This window comes from Heloderma suspectum, chromosome 2 (genome assembly GCF_057233095.1).
Source record: "Heloderma suspectum isolate Gila_16-S chromosome 2, 16-S_ref, whole genome shotgun sequence".
Taxonomy (NCBI): Eukaryota; Metazoa; Chordata; class Lepidosauria; order Squamata; family Helodermatidae; genus Heloderma; species Heloderma suspectum.
Genome location: NC_139459.1, coordinates 193,039,505 through 193,062,665, shown reverse-complemented (window position 1 = coordinate 193,062,665; position 23,161 = coordinate 193,039,505). Strand labels below are relative to the sequence as shown.

Genomic DNA, 23,161 nt, shown 5'->3' with positions numbered 1-23,161 from the left:
TTCCTATCACTTGCTTGCTACTTGGTCCTTTTTACTGGAGATGGCAGGCAACGAACTAGGACCTTCCACATGCAAAGTGTGTGTTCTACCACTGTGCTAGGATCCCCTGCAGAGCAGCAAAGAATTAAAAACAAGTAGCCTAATAGGTTTAAAGTTATTTATTTAAAAAATAATTTTAATAAAATACATTATATTTAAAACTGATATCAAGCCCAAGTGCTTGTCTGTTATTCCAGTGCCTTTCTGTTAATTAGTCCAAATACTGGAAGTTAGTGGGAGGGTTTCCAACTCTTAAAGTGTTAAAATCTTGCTTTGTTGGGGCAGAGCCTTCTGGGTTAGGCAGCAGAGCCCAGACTGCATCCAAGGGTAGGAGGCCAGATGCAGAAGAGGGCCTGGCTATTGCACATTTAACTGTTGCGTGGAAGAGGGAATTTCAGCAGGTGTAGCTTGGCAAGCAAGCCATACCTGCTGATATGCCCTCTTTCACATAGCAATTAAGGGTGCATCTGACCACCCCAGGCTAGAGCCAGGGGACACCACGAGCCTTATCCTGGGGTCTCCAACGTGGTGCCTCTGAGTGCCAATGTATCCACAACCACCCCTCTTGGCCTCTGCCAGGCTCTCTGCCTCTCTGGATTTTTATTTTATTTCTTAAATTTTGTTTTAGTCAAAACATTAAAAAAAATGGAGTCTGGCTTGCTGCAAAGTGAAGTGCTGCCGTCCAGCATCATCCTTATTTGATCTGAAGAGTATTTGTTTCATTCTGGAGTGCAGACCCCACCTCTTCCTTGTACTTAGGTTCTTGGGCAAGTGACTTTTTAGTCTCACCAGTTTGGCTTCTGGGAAACAAGTGTTTTGTGACTGGCCGTGCGCACTAGGGCAGCCATTTTATGAATGGGCAAGCCCCACCTCTATGGCTGCACCCATGACATTCTCTCAAAATTCCAAATGTGCCCACTGACCCAAAAAGGTTGGGGACCTGTTAGGCTGGGCTTGGGGGAGGGGACTCAGCTGAGGCCTTGCGGGCTGGATGGGTTAACCTGGCAGGTCAAATTGGCCTGTGGGGCAGAGGTTCCCCAACCCTGTCCTAAAGCATGCTTACTCAGAACTGAGTGCCACAGTATTCAATGAACCTTACTCATGAGAGTAACCATGCATAGGACTGTCACCACAGATGTGTTTTCCCCCAGCCTTTAGGAACGATGCTTGTATTACCTTATATTTTTACAGAGCATACAAGGAATCACTGGGAAAAAGAGACAAAACTACACTTGGCCCAGGAATTTAGGCAATATCATCTTTGGGATGTTTAAAAATGTGCAAGGCCACACAGTATGTAATGTGCAGCCTGATCCTATGCAGAGTTAGCCATACTAAGCCTGTTGAAATCAATAGGCGTAAGCAGGCCTAACTCTGCATAGAACTAAGCTATTGGGTATCAATCGCAGAATTTATTGGCACTATCTTCTCTCCAAAAAGACAGAGAATCTGTTTTGTTTTTTAAGGAGGAAGTTTCTAGTCCTCATGAGTATCATGAGAAAGCAACATCTATAAAAGGACTCCCATTCTTACTTTCTGTTCAGTACCTGGAATTATGAGTTTGTGTATGAACAATGGTCTAAGCTGATTATTCCCCTGAGAAATCTCTTTGCGGAAAAATGTTGATTCTGTTGGGAAGGACGAGAACTATTGCCACCTAGTGGGATGTCTAAACATAATCCTTGTAGCTAATGACTTAAAAGCATGAGTTAAAAAAAAAAAAATCTAATCCAAGTGGTTTCAGAAAGTGATCTGTTTATTTTATTTATTTAAAATATTTGCATCCCATCCTACATGATTAAGATCTCAGGGTGGTTTACTCCCACTCCCTCCATTATTGTGACCAGTTGTCACAATATCTTTGGCTGATTTTCCTGCAATAGACGTATGACCTGCAGGAAAAAAGGATCGTAGCCTAGATCGACACAAGCAGAACAATTAGATGATTTTAGACAGAGATGATAGAATGATAAACTGCAACATGTCAGACTGAAGGTGGGGAATCACATTTTTTAATGCTTCTGGGTTTTTCTGTTTATTTGTTTTTGTTTTTTAAACAAGCATCTCCCTGCAAGTAGAAAACTAGCACAGTGGCAAGAGGCTTGGGCTAGAATCTTTCTTCTTGCAGAGGATTTTTTACATGGGGAGCATTCAAAAATTATTACCCTCATGCCTACAGCCTTCAGTAGTACACAACATCCTACTACTTCAGGACTCATTGTCTATCCTCAAAAGCTTATGCCATCATAAATCTGTGAATCTTTAAGGTACCACAAGTCTCCTTGTTGGTTTTACCACAACTGAAGAGTTAAAAATGCAGTGTCTTCTTTCAAAAAAGAATTCATCTGTAATGCCCTAGTACTGACCTACCTCTAGGTTGTTGTGATGTATAAGGAAATATTCACACTAACCCTTCATAAGAGCCTGAGTTATAAATTTCAACAAATAATGAAAGCATGTGCTTCCAAGTCATCCAGAAATCAAGAGCAGCCAGTTGGAGGATGGAGATGTGACTGGCACCTAGATGACTGAAACATTCCCTTGCAGCCTGTTCCTACAGATGTTTACTCAGAAGCAATCCGACTGAGTTCAGTGAGGCTGAATGCCAACTAGCAGCCTAATCCTATGCAGAGTTAGGTGCTCCTAAACCCAGTGATTTTCAGTGGGCTGAGGCACACCGAACTCTGCATAGGATTGGCCTGTGTGCATGGATAGGTTTGCAGCCTACGCAGGACTGAAGGAAGTTAGGAAACTGTAGAAATAAGGATAAACTGGAACCAGTCTTCCAGGAATCTCACATTTAAGCAAATGATATGTGGGAATGGGGGACTGGACTCCCTTTCCCAGGGTACTTCTAGATGAGGCTTTTATTGCACCATTCTCTTGCCTCATTCACAAAATGTTACTGGGATGGTAGTGTCCAGATGATGACATGTCCCACTCGTCCCTCACTGCGTCTTTCATCTTTTTTCTTAATGCAGAAACCCCATTAAGGAAAAAAAGATGAACAAGCTGCGCAATACCTTCTGATTGGTAGCATGAGGAGCCCTCTGTCTGGAGGCACCCATACTGAATTGCTACGTATTAAACTGGAGAGTCAAGGGTGGGTGGGTGAGGGATTCCTCTGGCCCTAGGTTCAAAAGCCGGCAAGTGATCAGTTCAGACATCTGGCAAGAGTGATCGGTCCCTTTCCCAGCAGCCCACTGGGTTTTGGCCTCGCCAACTGTCAGCATGCAGATTTATCCTCCCCACAGAAGGGAATGCTGCCCTACATGGAATCACCATTGGTTTAATGCAAAGATGGGGAACATTTTTTTTTCTGTCAAGGCTTCACATAGAAAATACTCCCCATCCCTGCATTAAACAAATAGTGATTACATGTCTTTAGAGAGTGGCCCCCGACCGGCCAGACAGAAAAGACTTTTGAATGGCCATTGCAAAGTATTGGCCTAGGTTGGATTTTACTAAATTACCCACAGGTTTCGCTGTCTGCCACGTAAATCAGCTGAGTTTCCAGATGCGGAATATGTCTCTTAAACAGGACAGCTAATTTAAGTTGGTGCCACATGACACCACTCAGATGGAGCTTCCTTTTCAATGCAAGCACAGTAAGGGTGCAATCCTATGCATGTTTAGACAGAAATAAGTCTTACAACTCCCAGCATTCCACAGCCAGCCTTGCTGGGAGTTGCAGGACTTTTTTTCTGTCTAAACATGGATAGGATTGTGCCCTAAGGAGAGTTTCATTAGAACCAACTATGGGTTTTGCTTCGTTTTAAAAAGACATATACTTTTTTAAAAGGAACCCCAGCCCATTGCACGTCAATATTTATGACTTTCAAAATACATATTTGTCTGCATTGCGCATTAAGTTTTTAGAGAATATGTGCTTAAAAATGCAATATGATAAGTCGCCCTAAGAAAGCAGGCCCCAATGTGAGGCCACATCGGCCTCTCTGCCTGCGGTATATTGGAAATTGAAAGGAATTATTTCCTTCCCCTCCCCCTGGCCTCTTTTCTCTTCCAAAATAAAGGGAGAAATTCCATTGGATTCTAGGAAATTGTAACACATACTTCACTGGAAAGCAATGAAGAAAAATTGGGTTTTGGCCCAGTAGAACGATGGAGTGGATGTTTTAGTATTCCCAGTTCATGAGTTTAATTCAGGGGAAAGAGCTAAGAACGAGTGGTGCTTCCAGACAGATGGCTGTTAGTGCCACCAATCAAAAGACGTGCAGCTATTCAGTCTCCTCCTTAACAGATTTTTTTTGTGGAAATAAACAAAGATGGAAGAAATGGTGGGAAAACATGAGACGGTTACAAATGAAGATAATATTGTCTGGATCACCCCTCCCCGGCCCCACATAAAGTCCTGGGAATGAGGCAAGGTGATTGCTCAAAAGACTTGTCCTGAAGTATAGAAAGACTCCATATAACAGCAGTGGGGAACCTGTAGCCTTCCAGATGTTGTTGGACTTCAGCCCCAGCCAGCATAGCTAATGGCCAGGGGTTGTGGGAGCCATAGTCCAACAACATCTGGATGACCACAGGTTCTGCCGTATAAGAAATAATTAGCTACCTGAAGAAGAATATTCTAAAATGAACCATACATTTATTGAATTACTTTAGCACACTCTTAACTATCAAGTATGCCTGGTAACAGGCTAAATGCTTAAGACTCAGAAATTTTACAGAGGAAGCTATTCCCGTATGTAGTTTTTAAAATGGTAGATAAAGCTTCATCAGCTACATTTTGGTATGTTTACTGCAAAGGATCCCTGCCAGAAACCAAGTTAACAACCCTATAATTACCCTCTTGAAAACACAAGCAGGATGATTAAACAGTGATTAAGGGGCAATTTTAAAGTTTTAAAGTGTGCCATTCTCCCGCCCCCATGTTTCTGAACAGAATAGTGATTCTCATCTGTGTCAGTGACCAGAATGATTCCATATTATTCCATATTCACTCAACCAGAGAGTGTTTTTTAAAGTGTGTTCTCACGGACGCAGATTGAGAAACTCAGATGCCTCTCAAAGCCGAAGCAGCCTTCTCCAACTTGTAGTGCAACACAGCTGGAGGGCTACAACTCCCACACCTGGAGGGCGCCAGGTTGGGGAAGGCTGGATCACAATAAAGCACCGTCTGCATCTCCTTATGACTCACCGAGAGGAACAAACTGGGAGAGCATACAAAGACCCACCCTCCCTTCCCCATTGGTTTTGTTCCCTTTTTTTCTTTTGCTGCTAGGCTAGGGTCGCTGTGCCTCACCCTTTCCCCACTCCCCGCCTTGTCACTCCTCCCGACCGTCTGAGGCTCTGCTTTTAAAGGGCCAAAAGGCTGCATCCTTGTTACTCGCCCCCGCCTCCCGCATCTCCACTGCTCTCTCCTGCTGGTTTCAGACGCCCTCAAGCCCCTGAGCCTTAAAAGAAGACACATTGTCTGCAGCCATGCACTCCATCAGGATTGTGCCAGGAGTTCTGCAGCCTCATGGAATTCAGGGCCAGTGGAGAAGAGGGGCAGGACACCATTTGGAGATGGTACTTGCCTTGGGCATTGGCAAAGCCAGCTACTCCGCTCAAGGCAGAGAGGCAGCAGCAGTGCTGAATGGCCGTCACCAGCAGCAGCAGACAGACCAGTAAGGGATGCATGAGCCATGTGTCATATCACTGTGGTGTGGTGATGTGCATCAGTAACCATGTCCATGTGGGGATTCGGTTCACCCAGGAACTGTGAATTGTGTAGATCACTTTAAGCCCCCCTCCCACAATTCATGGCCTTTCTCTACAATGCAACCCTTTGTTAGCAGCAGTGAACACTGCACATGTTACAGGCGCAGGTGATACTTGTTCCAGTGAGTACACGACTAGTCAATCTGACATCCATTATTTCTTTGCATAACCAGCCAGCAAATCTTACCATTTTTAAGTGAATTGGTAAGTCAAAGGAGGTGCAGTGAAAATAAAACCTGCACACACAGAGAGTGGAGCATCATGATTTTGAATTATGACACACTTAGGGTTTTGCACTACCTATGCCTTCCACACTCAAGAGTTTTCTGTCTGTGCAGAGGCAGAGAAAAGAAGATGCCAGGAGGGTTTCAAACTTTCAGGAACATACATTAAACCAGTCGCTCTCATTCAGTTAGTGTCCCTTGACATTTGTTGTTTTCTTGCTCCACACTGTTAGCATTGATGACTCTCCCCATTATGAGACACCTTAAGATGCTAACTATCTCCCTCCACCCATTTCAGTCTGAGGACAGGTTCTGATGCTGCTCCCAGCAGATATTCCCATAACAGCAGAATTGCATTCAACCTGGAATGCAAAGGAAGGGGAGGGGGATTAGGCTTTTTTGTTGTTACTTTGTGGGACAAAAATTGATTTGTGATACTTTGGGAATAAAATTATTCTAAGGCAGAAAATATCTGTCATTCCTAGATGGCTGTTCCACCACGCAAAGAATGCAAAATGATTACTAAAATGACTAATCCTTTTTCCAGATAGTGTAAAGCCGGGGATAGAAACACACATTTTCTCCATTTTGTGCCAACACAAAAACAGCAATTTGCTGTTGGTGGGAAGGATGGTACCTCCCTTGCCATTTGATGTACAAGGCTGCTATTGGCTCTTATTTCCCAGTTCCTTATTCCTAGATTCTTCATTTGACACTGAGCAGATGAACAGCCTGAATAAGGACCTGAAGTTTATATGCCTCTGCACTGTAAAGTAAGCTTTGGGCTTCCAAATGGTCTGATATGCCATTTGGAATATAGATACATGAGTGTCATGGGCATGTATTGGTTAGTGACTGAGTTCTCACTGTTGGCCCGCTGCATAGTCCTTTACCTCACAGTGTGTGTTGTGGAGAAAGATTTAGACAATGCAAAACTGCCAAGATATTACTTTACTCAGTAAAGTACTTTAAAGTGAAGGTACTGTGACTTATCTTCACTTCGATCAGGGATTTGGTACTGGTGAGTTAAGAAGTAGAATACCACTAAAGACAAGGTAGGCAGAGTGAGGCAGTTACCTCAGGCGGCAGTTGTGGGGTGGGTGGGGCAGCACAAGTGAAGCAATGAAACATCAACTGTTCTCTATGGTGATCCTCATCTCTCCCCAGGGATCTGTCAGAAAATGGGATGCTATCGCGTCTTGGTGACCTGCTCTTCTACACAGTCGCTGAGGGACAGGAATGCATTTCTGTTCATAAATTCACCAGTGTAAGAAGCTCTCCTACCAACAGCCCTAGGGGTGGGGTGGGGGTGGGCTTCTTGGCTTGCAGAACCCACTATTGCTTGGCATGAAAGAGTTATTGATGTCACTTCAAATGCCTTTCTCGTTTGCAATATAACCTTTTACATTCAGCCAAATATCCCTTTAAGTCAGGTGTGGGAATCATAAAACAGCCCCTTCCAGACAATTGGTTACGAACACTACCAATCAAAGAACATTGTGCAGTCATTCTGTTGTTTTCTCCTTAACAGATTTTCTGTGGTAAGAAAAAAGATTGGAGGGTTACAAATGGAAGATGATATTGGGTATTTCCAGATGGAGGGCTCCTAGCACTACCGATCAGGAGGCATTGTGCAGCTGCTCTGTCTTTTTCTCCTTAACGGGTTTTCTGCTGTAAGGAAAAAGACGGAAGAAGCGGTGAAAAAACACAGGAGGGTTACAAGTGGAAGACAACGATGTCTGGACCTTGCAGAACATTCCGTGAATGGGGCAGGGTGATGTCACAATAGAAGCCTCATCTGGAAGCACCCCCTCTCAGACCTTGTTCATACATGGAGCTGCCCACAACTGGTGACCACTTGAAATGTGACTATATGGGTAGAGTTCCACATAGTAAGCCACGTGCCTGAAATGTCTCTGTATGTGGCTGTGATAGTTTCAACCAATTATTAGTTAGCAGTTTGCTGGAAGAGAGGATTTGTAATGGATGTTTAAACTGCTGAAGCCGAAGGGGGAGAAACCCCAGAAAGCATAATTTGAAATGGCAGGGACATTCAAAATGGTGAAGATAAGTAAAAGAAGCACCTCCTATATTGTTGGAGGAATTAACTGGTTCTTTACAGAAAGCTAAGCCTACTACAATAGATGTTTATAGATATCTTTTGGAGTGTAGTAAAGTAGATGTGCGGAATGACAGAGAGAAATGGAAGAAGGACTTGGAATGCTCTATACAGCCTGACCAATGGAAAGTTGCCCTAGCTTCCATATCTACTATTTCTGTAGATTTGAAATTGAGGCTGATTCAACAAAAAATGATGGTTGGGGTATGTTGCACACCGCAGTGGCTTGTTAAGAAGAAGCTGGCTAGCTCTGCTAGATGCTGGTGAAGTAATGTGGACAAGTGAGGCACATGATGTGGGGATGACCTGTGGTGGATTCTTTCTGGTTGGAAGTCTTTGTTCATGTGGATTTTGTTCTTGAAAAATCTGTAATAATTGTGGAAGTTCATGCACTTTTAAATTAGGTTCCTGTGATGTGAGGATTAACAGATAGACAGCAAAAGTGGACTTTGAGAGCCCTTATGATTGCAAAGAGCCTCGTACTTCGAGCTTGGAATGATAAATACCCACCACCTATCATTCTGTGGTCTGAAGATCTTACTGCTCTTGCTGCATTCAGACATATAACACACAATCATCAATTTCATCTGGATACTTATTTAGATATAGGGACTGCTTATATTAATGTGTATATATGAAACAGAAGTGTCAAATCATAGAATCATAGAATAGTAGGGTTGGAAGGGGCCTACAAGGCCATCGAGTCCAACCCCCTGCTCGATGCAGGAATCCAAGTCAGAGCATCCCTGACAGATGGCTGTCCAGCCTCGTCTTGAACGCCTCCAGTGTGGGAGAGCCCACCACCTCCCCAGGTAATTGGTTCCATTGTCGTATTGCTCTAACAGTCAGGAAGTTTTTCCTGATGTTCAGCCAGAATCTGGCTTCCTGTAACTTGAGCCCATTATTCCGTGTCCTGCACTCTGGGATGATCAAGGAGAGATCCTGGCCTTCCTCTCTGCAACACCCTTTCAAGTACTTGAAGAGCGCTATCATATCTCCCCTCAGTCTTCTCTTCTCAAGGCTAAACATGCTCAGTTCTTTCAGTCTCTCTTCATAGGGCTTTGTTTCCAGTCCCCTGATCATCTTTGTTGCCCTCCTCTGAACCCTCTCCAGTTTGTCTGCATCCTTCTTAAAGTGTGGCACCTAGAACTGGACACAGTACTCCAGATGAGGCCTAACCAGTGCTGAGTAGAGGGGGACTAGTACTTCCCGGGATTTGGAAGCTATGCTTCTATTAATGCAGCCCAAAATAGCATTCGCCTTTTTTGCAGCCACATCACATTGTTGGCTCATATTCAGCTTGTGATCAACAACAATTCCAAGATCCTTCTCACTTGTAGTGTTGTTGAGCCATGTATCCGCCATCTTGTAAATGTGCGTTTGGTTTCTTTTTCCTAGGTGCAGAACTTGGCATTTATCCCTATTAAATGTCATTCTGTTGTTTTCTGCCCAGAGCTCCAGTCTATCCAGATCACTTTGAATTTTGTTTCTGTCTTCCAAAGTATTAGCTATCCCGTCCAGTTTTGTGTCATCTGCAAATTTGATCAGCATTCCCTGCACCTCCTCCTCCAAGTCATTAATAACAATGTTGAAGAGCACTGGGCCCAGGACTGAGCCCTGCGGTACCCCACTCGTTACCTCTCCCTAGTTTGAGAAGGTCCCATTGATAAGCACTCGAGTCCGATTCTGTAGCCAACTGTGGATCCACCGGATCGTTGTTTCACCTAGCCCACTTTGAGCTAGTTTGCTCATCAGGATATCATGGGGCACTTTGTCGAAAGCTTTGCTGAAGTCGAGGTATATTATGTCTATGGCATTCCCAGGGTCCACAAGGGAGGTGACTTGATCAAAAAATGAGATCAGATTCGTCTGGCAGGACTTGTTCTTGACAAATCCATGTTGGCTTGGAGTAATCACTGCATTGTTTTCAAGGTGCTTACAGATGGATTGCTTTATCATCTGCTCCAGAATTTCCCCAGGGATTGATGCCAGACTGACTGGTCTGTAGTTCCCAGGTTCCTCCTTTTTACCCTTTTTGAAGATAGGGACCACATTAGCCCTCCTCCAGTCATCTGGTACTTCACCCGTCCTCCATGATTTCTCAAAGATAATAGACAGCGGTTCTGAGTGCTCTTCTGCCAGTTCCTTTATTCCTCTAGAGTGCAGCTCATCTGGCCCTGGAGATTTGAACTCATTCAAAGTAATTAGGTGTTCCTTCACCATATGCCTATCAATCTCAAGCTGCAATCCTGCCCCTTCAGCCTGTACTTCGCCTTTGCCAGGAGGGTCATAGACCCTCTTTTGGGAGAAGACTGAGCCAAAGTAGGAATTGAGCACCTCTGCCTTTTCTTTGTCATTTGTTATCGTTCTGCCGTCCTTATTTAAGAGCTGAACAACCATTTCTTTCCTCTGCCTTTTACTATGCACGTAGCTGAAGAAAGCCATTTTGTTGTTTTTAGCATCCCTCACTAACCTCAGCTCGTTCTCAGCTTTAGCCTTCCTGACGCCATCCCTGCAATTCTGGGCTACCTGCCTGTACACTTCCTTTGTTACTTGGCCTTCTTTCCACTTCGTATATGTGTCCTTTTTTGTTTTCAGGTCATCTCTAAGCTTTTTGTGAAGCCACATTGGCTTCTTCTGTTGTCTTCCACCTTTTCTTCTTGTTGGAATTGCTTGTGATTGTGCCTTGAGAATTTCCTTTTTTAAAAGCTCCCACCCATCTTGGACTCCTTTTCTCGTTAGAGTCACTTGCCATGGGACCTTACTGATCATTGTTCTGAGTTTATTAAAATCAGCTTTCCTAAAATCCAGGGTATGCGTTTGACTACACTCGGCTTTTGCTTCCCTTAGAACCAAGAACTCAAGTACAACATGGTCGCTTTCCCCCAGAGTTCCTGTAACTGCTACTTGATCCACTAAGTCATCTCTGTTGGTTAGGATCAAGTCAAGGATAGCCGATCCTCTAGTTCCTTCCTCTACTTTCTGTAGGAGGAAGTTATCCGCCACACAAGTCAGGAATTTCCTGGAGGGGCCATGTTTTGCAGAATTTGTCTCCCAACAAATATCGGGGTAACTGAAGTACCCCATTACTACTACATCATGCTTCCTTAAAACATTGGCTATTTGTTTTTCAAAAGTTTCATCCTCATCTTCTCCTTGATTGGGTGGCCGGTAGTAGACTCCGACCACCAGGTTCCTTTTATTCTTTGCTCCATTTATTTTGATCCAGATGCTCTCGATGGGGCTACCAAGCTCATCCTCCTGTATTTCTGTGCAGAGATATGTATTTTTCACATACAGTGCAACCCCACCTCCCTTTCTGTTCTTCCTGTTCTTTTTGACCAAGTTACATCCTTCAATTGCTGTATCCCAGTCATGAGAGTCATCCCACCAAGTCTCAGTTATACCTATCAGGTCATAATTTCCCTCCTGTATTAAGAGTTCAAGTTCGTTCTGTTTGTTTCTCATACTCTGGGCATTAGTATATAGACATCAAAGACCATGTGCTTCATAGTCTGGCTTTCTTCCTACATGTGTCTAAAGACTATTATTGGGCGCTATTAGAGCTGTTCTCTCCGTTGCAATGCATGCACCCACATCCATTGTTACCCCCAACTTTACATCTCCCTTCCCCGTAGGATTCAGTTTAAAGCCCTCCTGATGAAGTTCTTCATGCTGTGGCCAAACACATCCTTCCCATCCTTTGTGAGGTGCAACCTGTCCCTTGCCAACAGCCCATCTTCCAGGAAGTATAGCCTGTGATCCCAGAATCCAAATCTCTCTCATCAACACCACCTTTGTAGCCAGTCATTCACCCGGAGTATTTTTCATTCCCTTTCTATCCCTCTTCTAACTACTGGAAGGATGAATGAGAAAACTATCTGGGCCGCAAAGTTCTTGAGTTTCCTTCCCAAAGCTTCAAAGTCTGACATGATTTCTTCATAGCTCTGCTTGGCGGTATCATTTGTTCCCACATGGATGAGAAGAAAAGGATACCTGTCAGTGGGCTTTATGAGTGCAGGCAACCTTTCAGTCATGTCTCTAATCCGTCCTCCCGGGAGACAACATACCTGGCAAGTCCACAGGTCTTCGCAACATACTTGGGTCTCAATCCCACGCAGCAAGGAGTCTCTCACTACTACCACTCTTCTTCTTGTTGTAGGCCTGGGTTTCATCGCCTCTGTTTGACTGACCTTCAGCCTCTTGCTCACTCTCATTGTCAGGGTGGACACTGAGCCCATAGAATCCCAGAGTAGTTCTGATTCTGAGGAAGAGGAGTCGCTCCTGGGAGAGGAGCGCGCTCCTCTTTCCCAGGGCCAACAGCTGACAGAGATTCCTCCCACCAGCATTCCTAGCTTAGATAGCAGTCCTGGGAGTGACAGAGCGCGGGAAGCAGACTTGATGGACGTGTGACGCCGACACAGAGAGCGGCGCCAAATGGAGGGCGCAGAAAGGAGGCGTAGTGCCCGGTTGGCGTGCAAACAACGGCTGCGCCCAGAGGATCCAAGGGAAAAGGGGAGGGACTCTCCCTAGTCCTTAAGTTCAGGGGTCTGCCAGTAATTCCCTTTCAAACAGGGACCAACTGTTCCAACGTAGGGCATAGGTACTCTGCTGCTCATATCTAGTTGCTAACAGTAGAGTTGTTAAGTTGTAAAAGAGGAATAAAGCTTTGAAAAGAATCCATTTGTCTGTGTCTGGACTTGGCTACTGGATTAGACTGAGAGAGGCCTCCAAGGAGCCCTTCACACTCATGTAGGTTCCCCTGTGATTCTTCCTCTGCAGGCTGTCCTCCAGTCTCATCCGCACGTACCTGGAATCGGTTCCACAGCTCCACTGCTTCCACTGATGCAGAGTGGCGTCTAGTTCTTCTTCTCCTAACTGTCACCCCTTTCCAAGGAGTATCCTCTTCTCCATTTTTCTTCTCCGCAGCATTTCCCACTTCTGCCTCATCTTGCTGTTGCTCTTCAAGCTTCTGGTCTTCCCTTTGCTGCTGTAGTTCCCCCATTCTGTCCAAGAACTCTTCGTGTTCTCTTATTTCCCAGAGGGTCGACAGTTGCCGCTCCAGTCCACTTTTTCTTCCAGCAGCGTGATCAACTTGCACTTGTTGCAGGTGTAGGCCATGTTGTTCTCAGGCAAGAAAACCAACATTGCACATACCTTGCAGGTCACCACCACTGGAGAGTCTTGTCCTTCCATTGCCTCTTTTCCCTTTTGTGTCTAGCTTTGTGATTGTTCTAGACTAGCCTGTGCCTGCTCCTCTACTCAGTAGAGGTTAAAAGCAGAGTCCCACTGGTGTGGAAGTGTGTGTTACAAGACAAATAAATGAAAAAAAGTTAGTTAAAAAAGAAAAAAATGTTAGGGGCCTCCCCCTTGACCTCCCCTGCTGAACTCCCCTGGCCAACTCCTGTTTGTTCCTCCTGTTTGCTTGCTCTGGTCGCTCGCTCTCTGGGAGCTTGCTTGCTTCTGTAGTCCCTGGACCAGCTGGAGCAGCTTGCTCTGCTCTGCTCTGTTCTGCTCTGCTCAGCTGGGAGGCACGAAACAGACCGAAGCTTCCCGCCCACTCAGCTGCTGGGAGTACTCAGGCCACCCCCCGCCCAATTCAGTTGGAGCTCTCAGAAGCACCTGGTGAGCTCACAGCCACTCAGAAGGATAAAGGGCAGCCCCCTGGGCTTCCTGCAGACCACTTACCTCTTAGCCTCTGTCTCCTTTGTCTCCTTTGTCTCTTCTACCACTGCAACTCCCCTGGCCAACTCCTGTTTGCTCACTCCCTGGGAGCTTGCCTGCTTCTGTAGTCCCTGGACCAGCTGGAGCAGCTTCCTCTGCTCTGCTCTGCTCTGCTCAGCTGGGAGGCGGGAAACAGAATGAAGCTTCCCACCCACTCAGCTGCTGGGAGTACTCAGGCCACCCCCCCCCCGCCCAATTCAGTTGGAGCTCTCAGAAGCACCTGGTGAGCTCACAGCCACTCAGAAGGATAAAGGGCAGCCCCCTGGGCTTCCTGCAGACCACTTACCTCTTAGCCTCTGTCTCCTTTGTCTCTTCAACCACTGCAACTCCCCTGGCCAACTCCTGTTTGCTCCCCCTGTCCACTCGCTCTCTGGGAGCTTGCCTGCTTCTGTAGTCCCTGGACCAGCTGGAGCAGCTTCCTCTGCTCTGCTCTGCTCAGCTGGGAGGCGGGAAACAGAATGAAGCTTCCCACCCACTCAGCTGCTGGGAGTACTCAGGCCACCCCCCCCGCCCAATTCAGTTGGAGCTCTCAGAAGCACCTAGTGAGCTCACAGCCACTCAGAAGGATAAAGGGCATATTAAAAAAATCTTTTTTTTTCCTTTTTATTTATGGTGTTGTGAATGGTTATTGTGAATGGAAATGCTGTTTTGGCATGTTTTTGCTCTCCCACCCCATTTGTCATTGCTCTTTTTGTCCCCCTGCCCTTTCTCCTTTTTGTTGTTGTTATAATTGCAAATAAAAAGGAATTAAAAAAAGAAAAAGGGCTTGTGGCATGACTTGCTGTGAAGCTCTAGGCGTCCTCCAAAGGGTGCTTCCTCTGTGACACTTTTACAATTGCTATCCCCATACAGTGAAGCATGACAGGAATTGGTGGTCATGCTTCACTGATAATACGGTTTTATACCACTTTAACTGTCATGGTTAAGAATCCTGGGAAATGTAGTTTGCTATGGGTGTTAATAATACTTTCTTGGAGATTCCTACCTCTCCTCACAAAATGACCGTTCCTTAGGGTCCACGGGGAGAGGGGATAACTATGGAACCATTTTAAGGCTGTGATGTAGCTATGCCCACAATTTCCCAGCAACTCCATGTAGTGTTTTGAGTGCTGACTAACAATAATTCCCTCACAGTGGAAATACTTGCTTGGACAATGTTGCCTGGGTAGATTAGTGGTAGCTGCATAGTCCCCCCTGGAAAAACAGTGCCTGGAAGTTACACACCCACCCACCCACCAAAATAATATGCAGTTCCAGCTTTCATAACCTCCTTCCCATGTGTTCATCCATGTCCTCCTCCTCTTAATTCAGGCCTTGCAAGGCACTGGCCTTTGGACATCAGATCCACGCCTTCGTGACTGTATGACTCTGATGCAGAAGGCAGTACAGGAGGCCAGCTCTGGAGGAACACTGAATCGAGAACTTTTCCGGAGGTAGGAATTCCAGTAAGGTGCATTGTGATGGGGGTAGGGTTCGAAGGATGGCCCTTCGCTGCTGGAATGTTTATTTAATAAAGCACATCAACAAAATTCAAAGTGATCTGGATAGACTGGAGCGCTGGGCAGAAAACAACAGAATGACATTTAATAGGGATAAATACCAAGTTCTGCACCTAGGAAAAAGAAACCAAATGCACAGTTACAAGATGGGGGATACGTGGCTCAACAACACTACAAGCGAGAAGGATCTTGGAACTGCAGATCGCAAGCTGATTATGAGCCAACAATGTGATGTGGCTGCAAAAAAGGCGAATGCTGTTTTGGGCTGCATTAATAGAAGCATAGCTTCCAAATCCCGGGAAGTACTAGTCCCCCTCTACTCAGCACTGGTTAGGCCTCATCTGGAGTACTGTGTCCAGTTCTGGGCACCACACTTTAAGAAGGATGCAGACAAACTGGACAGGGTTCAGAGGAGGGCAACAAAGATGATCAGGGGACTGGAAACAAAGTCCTATGAAGAGAGACTGAAAGAACTGGGCATGTTTAGCCTTGAGAAGAGAAGACTGAGGGGAGATATGATAGCGCTCTTCAAGTACTTGAAAGGTTGTCACAGAGAGGAAGCCAGGATCTCTTCTTGATCATCCCAGAGTGCAGGACACGGAATAATGGGCTCAAGTGACAGGAAGCCAGATTCCGGCTGAACATCAGGAAAAACTTCCTGACTGTTAGAGCAATACGACAATGGAACCAATTGCCTGAGGAGGTGGTGGGCTCTCCCACACTGGAGGCTTTCAAGATGAGGCTGGACAGCCATCTGTCAGGGATGCTCTGGATTGGATTCCTGCACTGAGCAGGGGGTTGGACTTGATGGCCTTGCAGGCCCCTTCCAACCCTACCATTCTATGATTCTATAGGCAAGCACAATTTCCCTCCCCCATCATCATGCGGTTTAGCAAGTTACACTTTGGGTGCTTCCATATGAAGCTTTTATCCTGCAATCATCCTGCCTCAAACACAGGACTTCAGGGGCTGGGGTGTCTAGATGGCGTTGTCTTATATTTGTAACCCTCCTGTGTTTTCCTAATGGTGTTTTTTTTTTGGCTGGGGTGGGGGGTGGTACTTCCTATGCTGACCCAAATGTCAGTAGAATTCATTTATAGGGAAAGGTGACTGCCCTGGTATTTTCCTTTTAGCTTCGCTTGTAGGGATGTCACAAATTGCAGGGGGCTATCTATGGAAAAACAACAACAGAGTACGCTTGAGTAGGTGATAAAGCAGCTATTGCTTAAAGAACTGGAAGCACGTTTTCCAGACTTCCTTAGGCACAGATGTTCAAAGTGCAAGAAAAAAAGGAAACTTTGTAGAGTCAGCTGCTTTCCAGGGCAAAGAAGCAGGAAGGAAATTAAAGTGCGCACTGTTTAATAGATTACAAATAGATGTTGCAGTTTCCTATTCCTGTCAACACATTACTCCACCATACACATCCATGTACAACACTTCATCTATCCCTTCTGCCCTCAGGTGTGTGAGCAGCAATATTGTCCTGCTGACTCAGGCCTTCCGGAAGAAATTTGTCATCCCTGACTTCCAGGAGTTCACAACTCATGTGGAGCAAATTTTTGAGAGCACCAAAGGACTCCAGGAGGGCAAGGTAGAAAGAAAGCACTAGCAGTGTGGGATAGAGGCTAAATAAAAGCAAGTCAGTCCTTCTATCATCTTCAAGAGATCCTCTGTGAACAGCAGCTGAAGCACTCAGGTTGAATAGGAGAGAGTGGGGAAGAGAGGAAAGCAGGTGGGCTAGCTAGCTGGCTGGCCAGCCTTACTGTTAGCCTTACCACTCTGTGGGCTACTGTTGTAGGTGACAAATTTTGACAATACTGAGCTAGATGGACCAATAATCTGACTCAGTATAAGACTCAGCTATGCCTACAACAGTGACAAATTTTGATACCATTAAAGGGTGTCAAATAGCCATTTGTTTGTTTGTTTATTTATTTAAAATCAGTGGGGGCACTTGGAATTTGGATACCTAACCCCAAGCACCGAAATGTCTTAAGGTGGTCCTGATAAAAGTTGTCATCATCTGTGTTTGTGAAACATTGATTGTCCCCTGGCCGTTTTATGTGGCATTCCAAAATGTCATCCACTGCAAATGGCTTAGCTCATCATTGCATTGTTTACAAACAGCACTTACTCTTGCAAGTACCAACCATATATAATAGACAGCGTGGGATGATACCCATGTTTCTCTTCTGCCCCTTTAAAAAACAAACAAATTCCTGACTAGATGTGTGTATTTCCACATAGCTGCAAGGAGTTTTTGAACGCCCTTCCCCAATGCTAAATAAGAGGTTCATAAAAGAACCAGGCATTGCTATGGTAGAAAGGGTGGCAGGAAAGGTTGCCTTATTTTTCCCTTGAAAATGGTAGACAGGCACTTGTGTGCTGGGATTGTACTGCAGGGAGAGTGCATAACCTAGGAAGCTGTCTTATACTGAGTCAGATCATTGGTCCATCTAGCTCAGTATTGTCGACACTGATTGGCAGCAATGGCTCTCCAGAGATTCAGGCAGGAGCCTTTCCCAGCCCTACTTGGAGTTGCCGGGGATCGAACCTGGGATCTTTTGCACACAAAGCAGGTGCTCTGCCACTGAGCTATGGCCCCTTGGTGGGGTTAATTTGTGGCTTTTGTTACTAATCGTGTTGCAAAAAATATTCACTGGGTGCCTGGGTAAGACACATGTGCAGCAACATCCAACATGACAATCCCAGAAGGAAAGAAAGTATTATTTGGAGGCATCCTATTTCTACAGGTGGAACATTGTTGAGTGTTGCAAAAATGCAAACACAGTGGAGCCATGAGGGAAGATGTAAAAACGATGTGAGCAACAAATGGTGAAGAAATGCACATCTGTGGCACTGAAAACTGGTTGTGTGGAAAGGCCCTAAAAGTCAAGCTTCACAGTCACCAGAATCATGTGGGTTAGCTCCTACTGGACTGTACCATTTCAGGCTACAGAAAGGGAAATCCCATGTTTGAATGTGAAAGTAAAACATTCTCTGCACATAGAAAACTAGAATGTCAAGAAGAAGAGTTCCGTCTGACATACTAATTTCCCAACGTGCTAGTTTTCTTTGTGAAAGGACTTTTTATGCAGAGGAACATTCAAACTTGCAATTCCTCTACTGTGGCTTGAAGTAGGACTAATCAGCAAGAGCAGCACCATGTTAATCTTTAGGTTGCTAGATATGCAAAATGACCTTCTCTCAAGACTTTTGAATATGGCCAAACTAGATGTGATTTTGTGTGGATGCAATTAACTTGCATGTTTTAAAAGTGCAAATAGCAGCTACAGCTGCTGCCCCCACACCCAGGAGTGACAGATGCAAGGAGGGTGGGGAGGGAGAGTTTAACCCTATACAGAGAGAGAGAGAAAGCTCCTGGAAAACTGCCATTTTCATCTGTGGGGAGGCCTCCATTGATGCCAATGGACAGTTTGCTCTCTGATAGTTTGATGGGCTTTGATGGCTGGTGGCCATTAGCTATCAAAACATATGGCACATCTCCAATTGCTGCAAGAAACAGTTCTGTAAGTTTTGAACGTAGCTACTGCAGGAGAAACAAATTTGAATGTCTGCAGCTGGCTGCCAAGGAACAGCTCTGAAAGCTGATTCTGCCTTTGGGGGAACTGATGCCTCTTTAAGGACTAGCCATGCTTCCCCATATTCTGTATGTTTGCTTGTAAGTGAACAGATATTACAAAAGCCACCACACATTTCCAATAGACTCTCCTCCCAAGAAGACTGACCCTGTAAAAATCCCCCCTTGGAACTTCCTGCTGCTTGGAGAAATAAGGAGTACAAAAAAGGAGACTCTTTGTTGTTGTTTTCAAAAAACATGGCCACTCCTGGGGCTGTTAAGGGCTTCCTCACACAGAGCTTTTATCCTGCGATTGAGATTGCTCCTTCATGGAAGTTTGCAGGCTTTTTACATGACGCCGTGATCATTCAAGGCATCTCCTGCACTAAATGCCCTTTGTTCCATTTTTAAATTGATCGCAGATAATGAGCTATCAAATTCCCCTGTTGTGTTGCGCTTCAGTTTCCTTGATGAAAAGAGGAAAAGTGGCAAGAAGAAGAGCAAGATCAATGAAAGATCATGGAAGACTCAGATAACTAGGAGAAGGACGGGGGAGGGGGTGGGGGAGAAGGAAGCACGTGAAAAAGGGAGTCATTGTGATCCTGCATTTAAAACAGAAGCAGAAAGCCCTGTTTTAAATGCAGGATTTTAGGCTGGTAATCAAGGGAAGCTGCCTGAGCTGTTCTCAAGTTGAATGGGCAGATAGTTGAGATGTGGACAGATGATTATTGCTCACTGGTGCATTTTCCCCTTCTATAGGTAGCAGACTACATCCCACAGCTGGCAAAGTGTAATCCAGACATCTGGGGTGTGTCCCTTTGCACAGTGGATGGACAACGGTGAGCAGAAGGGATCTGAGTCTAAGATGTGGGGCTAGAAATTAAAGGATCAGAAATCAAAGAGTACTGTGTCTCTTCTGCTGAACCTAAGCATGCAGAGAAAGACTTCTGTGGAAGGCTAATGTGTTTGTGGACCACAGGGTAAAGGTCATTGTATCCTACAGACCAGAGATGGTCAACTGGTGACCTGCAAACCAAAGAGAGCAGGGGTGGGCCAGATGTTTTGGCCTACAACTCCCATCATCCCTCAGCATTGGCTACACTGGCTGGGGCTGAGGAGAGCTGTAGGCCAAAACATCTGGAGGGTCACAAGTTGCCCACCCCAATATAGAGCCTGAGTTACCCACTTGCAGCATGGGTGCCACAGGTGTCACGGTCAGTTGTGGGTTTTGTGGCACTCCTGGAGAACTGTTGTGCCTGGTTGTGGCATGGAGTGTACAGGCCTATGCTCCTGCCTACTTTCCATTACTGGGCTGCTGCCTGCCCTTATTTGTTTTTATTTATTTATTTTAAATATTTCTGAATCACCCCTCCACTCTGTGAGGGGCTCGAGGCCATTACAATAAAATCATAAACACAGTAAAATACAACCATTTCAAACAAAGTAACATACCTAACCACAAAACAGGGAAACCTTCTCAAATCAAAGAGCAGCTTTAATCAGTAAACGCTTGGCGGAAGCAGAATAGTATAGGTTTACTAGCCATCTGAAGGTTTGCCAGCCATTAACAAAGGAGGCAACCTAACCTCCCTGCAAAGGGAGTTCCATAACTGGGATGCTGCTACACAGAAGGTCCTGTCTCGGGTCATAGCACTCCCATGATCCTAGATTGCCTAAAGATTGATCAGAAAACAAGTTTCTTTAGCTAGTGGGAAAATGAATGGCAAGGGAGGGAAAGCAACATTGTCCTTATATTACGATAGCCCCATAGAACATGACCCTTCACTCAGCAGACTAGAAGTAGAATTGCACAAGGCATGGGAAATGAACTATGTACTGTCTTCTACCTGGGACTTGGAGGAGGGCTGTAGCTCTGTGGCAGAGAACTTGCTTTGTCTGCAAAAGCTCCCTGGTTCAATCCCTGGCATCTCCAGCTAGTGCTGGGAAGGAGTCTTGTCTGAAAAATCTAGGGAGCTATTAGTCAGTGCAGACAATACAGAGCCAGATGGAGCTAGCTCAGAATAAGGCAGCTTCCTATGTTCCTATCGCTTATGGCACATTTGCCAAAAAAGTTTGACCACCCTGCCATAGAGCTTTATCACCAGATTACTGAAGGGCCGATGGGGTGGTATCCTCTCTCTTCATTCTTTCTTCTCGTCTCTGCCAGACATTCCATGGGCCACACCAATACCCCCTTCTGCCTGCAGTCGTGCGTCAAGCCCCTGAAATATGCCATCACTGTCAGTGAACTGGGTACCGAACAAGTGCATCAGTATGTGGGCAAAGAACCCAGCGGGCTGCGTTACAACAAGCTGTCCCTCAATGAGGAAGGTAAGAGGGGCAAATCTCCAGATAAAAAAGGATGGAGGAGTGGTGGAGAGGAGCCCTCGTGTATTTGTCTGTAAAAGACCAGGGTTCAAATCCTCCCTCATGAAGCTCACTGAGTGCCTTTGGGCAAGCCACTATCTCTTGCGGGGTCGCTTCACACATTACATTTTTAAGGTGTATGCTGCCAAAAATGTCATGTGCAAATGAGACCATCACATAGGTGAAAGCATATCTCTTGAAGAGGTACCCTCATCAGAAAGCCAAGATGCAACTATCTCTCAAGTGTACACTCAGTAGCAAACCCAGGTTTGCTGTCATGTTCATGCATGTGGAATGACTTGGGTTGTGATACACCTTGTATAACAGCCTTCCCCAACTTGATGCCCTCCAGATGTCCTGGACTGCAACTCCCATAATTCCCAGCCAGCATGGCCAATGGGAATTATGGGGGTTTCAGTCAAACCCTTATGGAGGGCACCAGGTTGGGGAAGGCTGTTGTATATTGAAAGATGCTGTAGAAATGATAGTAAAATCTCTCTCTTCAGAGATGACTACCATCCTCCGATAAACAATTCCCTCAGTTTTCCCCATATCCTCATGAAAAGTAGGCAGCCTTTCTTTGACTCTTGACCTATCACCAAGGAGAATGGTGCTCTGTGATCTACAGCAGCGGTCTCTCCCAATAATGCTTTGTATCTCCCACACTCCCCCTTAAACCGGGTTTTTTGAAATGCAATGCAGACCTTCGTGGGGATACATTAATGTCATTACAGAACAGTGTGTGTGTGTTTTTCCACCTTAGGCAAAGCCCCAGTAATTGTGGCCAAGCTGAGGCATGTTAAAAGGCAATGATCCAGGGTTGTGCTCCACAGTGTTTCTAACAGTTTGTCTGTATTGCACACTTGGACAGGCTATAAGTCAACCTCCCCCAGTCCGGTGCCCTGCAGGTGTTTTGGACTACAACTCCCATCACCTCCAGCCAGCATGGGAAATGGTGGGTATGATGGGAACTGAAGTCTAACACATCAGGAAGGCACTGGGTTGCGGGAGGCTGATATAAGTTTGGTCTTGACTTGGGTAGGCAAGGTTTGACTGACACTTCCCTAATAGATTTTTTTTTTTTTTGCATCCAGGGATTCCCCACAACCCTATGGTGAATGCGGGAGCTATTGTCATCAGCTCTCTCATCAAGGTAAGGTCCCTGCAGCTACAGTCCTGCTACCACAGATGGGCTTGAGTTGCACTGCACTGCATGGCTTAGATAGAAGGAGGCTCATCAGTCGTATTCCCCACTGAGCTTGGGGTGGCATCAAGGGTAGGCATAGTCAGGCACCTGCCAAGAGCCCACACCCCAGCAGGGGCCCACTGACAAGAGCCCCTTGGACTTGCTCCTCCTCATCGCCCTTGCAATCAGCTTGTTCACCTGCCTTTCGCTCTGGCCCAGACAACAGTGGTGGCAAGGAGGAGGATCAGCAGATGTCACTGCCTGTTTGCGCCCTAGCTCTAGGCCTGTCAAGCAAGCAAGCGGTCACAAGGATGAGAAAGAGCAATAACAGCTGGTGATGATGGTCGGGAGAAGGTAGTCTCACTGAGGGAGGGGGCCCAGTGAGGGTGTCTTGTCCAAGGGCCCTCCAGAACTGGAGCCTGCACTGGTCAGTTGTGAACTGTCTCATAAAAACACCAGTTATCAGAATTAGATGGATCCCCCCAAGAGGACTTCATTGTTTCTTGGGCTCACCACCTATCAGTTTCTCTCAACCCATTGGCCCAGAAGTGATTGCTCCACTATGCTGTGTCATTCCCAAGGAGACACTTTCAGCAGGCTGGAGACCCATGCACAAAGCTCCTGTGAGTATCAGCCCCACCACTGGAGAATCATTGACCAGGTTCGGATGATATCTGCAGCCCATTGTGGGTT

The 23,161-nt window shown here is 45.8% G+C and overlaps 1 protein-coding gene across 1 annotated transcript in view; it reads left to right on the top strand.

Moving 5' to 3' along the window:
* The first annotated feature begins 5,487 nt into the window (after positions 1 to 5,487).
* The window catches only part of GLS2 (glutaminase 2), a 30,195-nt gene continuing 12,521 nt past the window's right edge, over positions 5,488 to 23,161 (top strand). The window contains 7 exon segments of the mRNA XM_084837117.1: positions 5,488 to 5,675; positions 7,161 to 7,260; positions 15,148 to 15,269; positions 16,797 to 16,926; positions 19,675 to 19,754; positions 21,083 to 21,246; positions 22,377 to 22,435. Of these exon segments, the coding sequence (XP_084693243.1) occupies positions 5,488 to 5,675; positions 7,161 to 7,260; positions 15,148 to 15,269; positions 16,797 to 16,926; positions 19,675 to 19,754; positions 21,083 to 21,246; positions 22,377 to 22,435 (843 nt within the window).